The sequence below is a fragment of the Octodon degus genome, unplaced genomic scaffold, assembly GCF_000260255.1.
Source record: "Octodon degus isolate 3935 unplaced genomic scaffold, OctDeg1.0 scaffold00034, whole genome shotgun sequence".
NCBI classification, from domain to species: Eukaryota; Metazoa; Chordata; class Mammalia; order Rodentia; family Octodontidae; genus Octodon; species Octodon degus.
The window spans coordinates 7821942-7830405 of record NW_004524610.1 but is presented as its reverse complement, the minus strand read 5'-3'; the positions used below and the strand labels follow the sequence as shown (position 1 = coordinate 7830405).

The window sequence follows — 8464 nt, the reverse complement described above, 5'->3', positions numbered from 1 at the left end:
GCCTGGGCAAGGGCCCTGTGCACCTCCAGCGCCTGGGCGAGGGCCTTGTGCATCCTCCAGTGCCTGGGCGAGGGCCCTGTGCACCGCTAGCGCCTGGGTGAGGGCCCTGTGCATCCTCCAGTGCCTGGGCGAGGGCCTTGTGCATCCTCCAGTGCCTGGGCGAGGGCCCTGTGCATCCTTCAGTGCCTGGGTGAAGGCCCTGTGCATCCTCCAGTGCCTGGGCGAGGGTCTTGTGCATCCTCCAGCGCCTGGCAAGGGCCCTGTGCACCTCCAGCTCCTGGCAAGGGCCCTATGCATCCTTCAGCTCCTGGCAAGGGCCCTGTGCATCCGGCAGCGCCTGGGCGAGGGCCCTGTGCATCCTGCAGTGCCTGGGCAAAGTCCTTGTGCATCCTGCAGCACCTGGGTGAGGTCCTTGTGCATCCTCCAGTGCCTGTCGAGGGCCCTGTGCATCCTCCAGTGCCTGGATGAGAACACTGCATTCTCCATAAATAAGCACTGATCCTGCCAACCAGGACACTGAGACCGCGCCACCAGCAGCATCTGGTCAGTGAAGCCAATGATGGGCCTGGGAACATGGAAAACTGGTTTTCTTCTTGGTCCTTCCACACCAGACAGCACAGACAGGAAAGAGCCCCCTGGCAGAAAGGCCCCGGGACGGAATCCCGAGGAGCATCTGGGCCCTGAAGCAGGGAGGAACCCGGCCCTCACCGCCTTCACCTGGCATCATAATAGCTTGCCAACCAGCATCCGCTCACAGCTCATTTCCATCTGGACACAGATTCTGTATTTGTGAATTTCCACAATAGCAGAAACAGAAATGGATTGCACACAAAACACTGATAATAATATCAAGATGTAATTAAATCGCTATTCAAGTGACATCCTTCAAAACATCATCCTAATAGTTTCCATGATTTTCTCTGTTTTAAAAGTCTATAGCTTTTGTAAAAGTGGACTGGTTTCATGTTTGCTCTTTTTAAAAAATTCTGTAGACTATTAAGGCTTAAACAATAAACCTAGTGAATCTTCGTACCTTTTGTGGAAGGGGCAGTTTTTCAGTTTATGCCCAGGATCCAGTGCGTTACTACAGAATAATGCACTTGGGGCTCGGCTTCACTCCCTCTCCAGGCTGAGCACCATATGCAGGCTCTCTCTGAGTTGGATGAGCAGGTGTGGGGAGCTGGGGCGGGGGCAGCCGTGTCACAGGCGCCTGGTTAGTGTTTACTGGTCTGTATGCAAGGCAGAAGAGCTCTGGGCTGTCACAGAATGTTCACTCACACCCCAACTTCACCTTTGTACCCCTCATCCTCACCCCAATCTTCTTGCACGTGTCTACTTCACATGAAGGGGTTAAACAGTGACCACAAATCCAATTCAGTGTAATGCACACGATTCACCCACGTGGCTTGGTACAAGGCACTCCAGGCACTGTTCAGTGCTGGGTTTTTCTGTAGCTTTCCACGGGGAGAGCAGTGCGACTGCGCACATTGTGCCTTCATCTCTCTTCATGCTGAGGGAAGGCTGGTGTCCCTGCCTGGCCCTCACAGTTAGTGGACACGACTAAGAGACCCTGGTGAGATGGACACAGTCACATGCAGCTCTCTTCATCTGTACCTTAATGCTTGTGACAGTCGTCTCAACCCTCTCCTCAAATGATTTGAAAGTAGGAGAATTCCTAAAATAACAAAAAGAGATAGGTCAGCTGACAGCCACCCAGCATCCTAGCGTCTACACTGTTTGGGTCTTCACTCTTATTTCTAAATATCATCTTTCAGCAGAGCCAGCTCAGCCTACAGCCGACACCAACCATGTTTTAAAATGTATTCCACTTCCACTAAGCTAGGTCTGTACTAGACATGGGATACCGTAAGAGCCAGATATGCAACTGTGGAATAAGTCATACAGCTTGTGACAATGATACAGCTCTGAAAATGCCATTAGTGCATCATACATCATTCCTAATGAGTCAACAGAGTGATGGCTTAATTTGTCATTGACTAATAAATTGCTTCTATCACATCTTTATAATTCATAGTTTAAAAAATTTATATTGTAAGCAGCAGAAAAAGTCTCTGAAGAATGTCATGTTTGACTTTTTTGGAGTTTTAAAGTTTCTTTTTTCAAATGTGAGACAAGATAGAAATAGCTCAAGGATGGGAAAAAATTCCTACACTTTTTCTTATCCATGCCTTAAAAAGTAATCATTTTGACAAGTTCCATGAGAAAGTGTTTCTGAGAGTTAATGCTTTTGTTATTTCATGTTGAAATACACCCATGACCTAATGTCTTCTGATTAAGTTGTGCTCATAGCATATGTTAGTTTTCGTCCCCAAAGGAGATACCTTGTTCTCTTATCAGGGCCTTTGAAGCTTCCTGGAGCCTCCCGTGTGACTCCTTCAGGGTGGTACTACACGCCATCGTGTTGCTGTAAGTGGACACACTTAGGTCGCTCGGCGTTCTCTGGCTCCCTGCGCTGGGCTTGACCATGTTAATATTGCAGTTAATATTACGGTTTATTGCTGCTATCACTGAGTGCAACTCCAGAAGCAGGAACTGTGCTACTGAAAGATGCAACTTAAAACTTACATCCATGTCGGCTTTTGGCAACAGATGCCATTATTTTTAGGTCAAAGAATTCAACTAAAAGTTACTACATCTCATAGGCCACTGAGTGAAAAAAAGGAAAAAGAAAATGATGAAGGGTCCAGAGGGGCTTTCGAAGGGAGCATGGTTATAAAATGTGTCTTTCACTGTAGAGTTCAGAGTGAACCAGGGCTTTAGTACTATCATGAGGTGACTAATATAGAGAATACATTTTGGGTGAATTGGGCTTTATTGGGAATGATCCCTGGAGAATCCAAAGCTGAAATGCACTTAGATTCAGACTACATAAATTAGCAGTCTTGTGGTGCCAGAGGCCACAGGCATGCCACCAAACCCTGTATGGCATTCAGACACTGGTCACCTTCCTCTGAGTGATGCTTCGCATTCATGATGAAACATTACTGCAGTTACGCAGAGTGGCTCAAAAGTAGAGGCTGAGGCACGCCCTGCCACTGCAGGTCCCATGTCACCCATCAGTTAGTTCGTGGGCATGTGTTAGATTAGTGAGATCAATTTTCCTTTTAAAGTTAATTTCAAGAAGTTCATGAGATTGCATCTGACATAGAAGTCCTGGTGTATAGGGAATCCTACTGCACAGAGAAAAATCACGTTAATTTTTTCCATGCTTTTTTTTTTTTGATCCTCAGACTCAAAATTTGTTAAGGAAAGAAGCTCAATGTCTCAGGCTGCCCTATGCTTTTCAGGGGCTCACCTGCCAGGAGGAAAAAATTCATGTGAAGAAGAACTATACAACCTTAATTCTATATTCCTTATTTGCCACTAAGTACAGAAAACAAAATACGCTACTGTGGCTGAGTTTCCAAATCATTCAATAAACCAAAAAACTGCGATGTAGAAGAGACATCCCTGGATGGAAACGAATAGGCATTCTAAATCACACTTGGATGCCTGCTGGGGAATAGGCAGGGGAATCTGTTTTATCCAGTTGACTCAGGTCATGTGAGACCACAAACCTTTAGCGGTACAAATGGCCCTAGAAGTAGTTTGGTATCAGCAGTCACAAAGGATTTGAAGTAGTAACTGAGCCCCCACTGTGAGCTTTCAAAGCACAAGTCCTCCTGGGAAGCGGGCACCAGAGGCAGTTCTGGTTAAGTGGAGGGAGGGCCCAGAGCCCAAGCTGCAGCCTCAGCTTACTGCAGCAAGGGCAGCCAGGCCCCTGAGGACCCTGTGAAGGGCAGCAGATCTCACCCTTCTATGTTTAAATATGATGAAACAGATAGCATCCAGGTGGCTTTTACCACACTGCCATGGTGGTCCCTGGCACAGCTGGGCCACAATCTGCCTCTTCTGGTTCCCAATCCTGTGTCCCGCCCTCCGGACCCCATTTGTATCAGTCTGAATTGATCTGGTTGTATCACTGGGCCATGCAACCTCGAGCCTGGGAATGTCTTTCTCACAAGTTTTCAACTGGCCAGTATTTTAACTATATCATTTAACAGGGACCTATTTACCTGAGAAACCTAAGGACAGCCTATCCTGTCTAGGACAACAGCCTCCTAGTCTTGTAGTCATTGTTTAAGTGCTCTGCTGGGCTTGTGTTTCGTTCTGCTGCAAGATGACATACCTCACCACCCTTGCAAGGGTTAAGGGGTCCCTGTGCTGTTTCAAACAACTTCCTCTGTTTTGACCTCACTACATCCATCCATGCAAGGTGACCCTTTGTTCTTGCACTCTTCAGGTAAGGGACTGGAGACTGAGGTAGCCTAAGTCACACAGGAAAGGCTGTATTTTAAGATAGGATGTGTTGTGAAAAACCCAGGCCCACTCCATCTTCCTGCAGAACTTCTGACATTTCCCCAGAAGACGACCAGACAGAGGAAGAGGCAGAACATGGGCCTTCAGCTATTTCCATCCCATAAAGCAGTGGGGGAGGGAAGCTCCCACAGCAGCCCCAACTTGGTGACCCTTCACACACTTTCTGTGTTAATCATCTATAAAATATTTTACACACATTACCTCATAGCAGGCATACTTATGGAATGGCGAATGGAATAGCTGCAGGACAAAAAGGGGGAGAAGCACAATATAAGTAAATGAAAAACTTCCTCTTCACATTCTAAAACAGCAATTTTAAATATCAGAAGTACCCCTGCCCACTCAATCAAGATGGTTTTCCTTGGGCATGAGGAGACATAGCTTTCAGCGCTGTAGGGAAGAGTGGGTAGAGAGGCCATTACTGGGTGGTATTTTACTTCCTCTTTGTAGGGTCCCTACAGGAAGTCCAAGCGCCTGGTGCCCCTGCTGGTCAGCCCCATAACCCCTCCAGGTCCAGCTTAGGTCTCCACTTCATAATGCCATTTGCGCCGGTTACCATGGAAGGCGGGACTTCCTGTTTGTCTTGCTTCCTCTGTCTAGAACATCCGTGCACACACACAAGGTTTCTGAGAATCTTAAGAGACTCATCCTCTCAGTCCTATGGATTGGGTCGTTTTCCATTGAATCCCACTCAGAAATCAGGCAGGGCAGAGGGTGGGAACAAGAGGGACGCCCGTGTCCTGAGCTGATGCTTGGGCCCCTGCCCCACTCGTCAGTGTAGTCTCTGCTGTCTCTTCTCCCAGGGGCACAGTGAGTCTTGGGTCAAGTGTGTCCCCTGTCCCAGTGTACTCACTCAGGCCATCAGTATGGGTGGGCATCCTCTACTAAGATATTCAGGGAGTATTTGTGGTCTTAACTCTAGACACTCCATATAGAAACTTTGGACAAAACATCTCCTCAGAAATTGCATTTAAAAGCCATCACTGAAACAAATTCAGCATTACAAATCCATATACCTCTTTAAATATGAACAACACTTAGAAAACAATAGTTTATATAAAATTCTAGCTAAGCTTTGCTTAACTCAGAAGCCACAAATAACTGTTGCAATCTTTTTAACATATTTTTTCCAATAACCTTTCTTCCGTTGGACTTTAGAAGGTACAGTAAGTTGAAGCTGAAACATTATAGTGCAGAACTTCATGCAAAAAAAGTGTGCGGGAGGTGTGGTGGCTTAATTGTATCAAACAAAAAGAAACAAGGTGAATGCACCATTTTGCTGGTGTCCACATTATAGGACCCAGTTTCTTTTACTGATTTAAACACAAAACAAATAAAAAAAAGTGTACCTAAAAACAGAAACAAAAGCAAAAGCAAAAATAAAAATAAACAGTTGGGAAAAGTCAGAGAAGCTCAACAATTGGGAGGAATAAGTTTTTCTTTTTCAGTTTAACTTTCTGAAAGATTTGTAAAAAATACCCCACTCTCAATGTCAAGGATTTTTTTTTTTTTGTTTGTTTTTGTTTTTGCGGAACCGGGGATTGAACTCAGGCCCTTACGCTTGCCAGGGAAGTGCTTATTTTACTGAGCCATCTCCCTGGCCCCAAGTTCAAGGGTTTAAATGTTCCTCTTTTGATTCCGAGGACCTATCCAGTCTAGGAAGAAGTGAAGCAGTGAAAGCGGCTGCTCAGCAAATACAGCTGGTGAGGACGAACAGTCCGGGGGTGGAGGGGCTCCTGGGGGAGGTCCGGCGCCCTGTCAGGCTCTGCGCTCTGGCGCCGCCTGGCCTCCTCCCTCCCTGGCTCCCAGCGCGGGCACGCTGCTTACCCGATGGAGTGAGACCTGCGGCCCGGCAGCAGAGGGAAAGCAAGGGCAAAGTTAGCAGAGGGCATGCACAAAGGCCACCGACCGCCCCTACCATCCCCTCCCACGGGCTTAAAGGCGAGACCAGCTACCCGCCCACCCCTGTCCAGAGCACCCCGTGAGCCCGCTGCCTGCCAGGGCCAGGCTCCCGCACCCCTGCGGCGCCCAGGCCAGCGGAGCTGAGCTCAGGTCCCCTGTGTAGCACAGAACTTAGGACCTCCAGCCTGGTCCTCAGGCTCACCCAGGGGAGGGACCGCTAAGTGTGTGGAGAACAAATAAACATCTTCTCTCCAGGATAACGGGGGCTGACCTCGGGCCTTCCCTGTTCTAGGGGAGTATTTGTTTGGACCAATGTTCTAATACCACTGAAATGGTTATCAGTTTTCCTTGCAATGAAGTCAGCTCCTCCGTGCCAGGTCCGGAGGATCTCGGTGGGTTCTGACAGCGCAGCAGCAGACCCCGTGCCCGCGGCTTGTGCCCCTGCTCTCGCTGCACTGTCCTCTTCAATACCAGCTTGTTAAGATGGTTCTCGAATGCTGGGCAAAATCCAGCCATTTGGGAGGTCAAGACAGAATTCAAACACTAAATATAGATATTTGCCTTCGGGTAACAATAGCTTAAGAATCCAAAAAACAAATGCACTTGGATTTTTCTTTGAGGTTCCTAGGATTGAGCCTAAGACCTCGCACATGCTAGGGAAGCAGTCCAGAACCGCAGCGACGTCCCGAACTCGTTCTATTTTTATGTTGAAGCAGGATTTCACTGCATTATCCAGGCTGTCCTCAAATTTGTAATCCTCCTGCCTCAGCCTCCCGAGTAGCAAGGGTGAGCGTTGTGTGTCACCACAGCTTGCTGCCACAGAATTTTCAAAAAGAAGTTAAATACTTCGTTGAAAAGGTTTCTTTCTTTCTTTCTTTCTTTCTTTCTTTCTTTCTTTCTCTTTCTTTTTTTTGTTAAAGAGTGTGAACTCTAGAGAGACTAATGAAATTGATTTCTAAAGAAAACTTCATTGAGGCACACTAGCTAAATTCAAAAAGTACAGTAATTCTGTGTAAGATAACTTCCCTGCATATAAGAGAATAATTAAAACTGGTCAGTGTTACATATTTTTTTAAAAGTAAAATGAAGACATTTGGTTCTCAAGTTCAAAATCTGCCTTCATGTCCACCCTACTTTTATTATGCAGGAGAGAAGTATGAAAAGGGATAGCACAGACGGTGCTTATTTAAATGTCTTGCTATTATCACCAGGCATGGCAGTCCACGTCTTAATCCCAAAACTTGGGGGGCTGAGGCAGGAGGACTGCTGCAAATTTGAGGCCAGCCTCAGATACATCATAAGACCCTGTTGCGAAAAATAAATACATAAATAAATAGTCTTACTATGGCTAAGTGCTGGGTGATAATGGAATTAATAAAAATAAAATCAAATATATTAATATTTTGCTAAGGTGAAGAAAAAAATGCCAGGTGGTTGTGCAGTATAAAAAACTGCGATCTAGAACAACTAGTGGCAGCAAGGCGCTCCGAGCTTCCGCGTGCGCTGAGGTTTCAGATCAGCAGGAATCGGGAGGTGCTGCCGCCTGCGGAAACTCCTCCGAAAGAGAGCTCTTCTGCTTTTTTATTCGTGCCCTGACCGCTTATCCCTGGGGCCACACCCTGCACCCGGCCTGAGAGCAGAAAAGCTGCCCACGCGCGGGCCGATCGCGGGCGCCGGGCAGCGCCGCTCTCAGCCGGCCGGAAGGCCGCAGAGCGCCCGCCACGCACCGCATGTCCCCGAGCTTCCGGCTGAGCGCGGTGCCCACGTTGCTGAGCGCGGCCGTGGCCTTCTGCCCCGCGTGGCTCAGGGTCTCCTGCGTCTTCTTGTAGCTGGAAGAAAAGGGAGCCGTGGTGAGCAGCGCGGTTTCGTCTTGTTTCATTTTGTATTTTTATGATCATCTCTGTAAAACATTCATCTTTATTCTTTCCTCATACTTTGAAAATTCCTTTTCCCAAAGAGATGGAGGAAGAAAATGATCCGCAGGACGCTTGTTTTATTTACTGCCGGGGGATGGTACGTGGGCTGCGATCCTTTCAGTCTGGGTTCGGGCAGAATGTCGGTCTGAAACCCAAGCTAAGCGGGCAGAGCTTTGGGCACCCATAACAGAACTCCTGGAGGGGACTTATTTTTAAAGAAGAGAGCTGGGCATCATGCCGATGCCTGAAACCCCAGCAACTGGGAG

The 8464-nt window shown here is 47.5% G+C and overlaps 1 protein-coding gene across 2 annotated transcripts in view; it reads right to left on the bottom strand.

Annotated features, from left to right (window-relative positions):
- Tpd52l1 (tumor protein D52 like 1) overlaps positions 1-8464 on the bottom strand; it is a 68679-nt gene that overhangs the window by 4898 nt on the left and 55317 nt on the right. The window contains exons 4-6 of one of the 2 annotated variants that reach the window (XM_023714289.1): positions 8010-8111; positions 4582-4620; positions 1615-1675 (exon numbers count right to left, since the gene is read on the bottom strand). In XM_023714289.1, the coding sequence (XP_023570057.1) occupies positions 1615-1675; positions 4582-4620; positions 8010-8111 (202 nt within the window). The remainder of the gene's footprint in view (positions 1-1614; positions 1676-4581; positions 4621-8009; positions 8112-8464) is intronic. The other variant, XM_023714290.1, reaches the window with a different exon arrangement.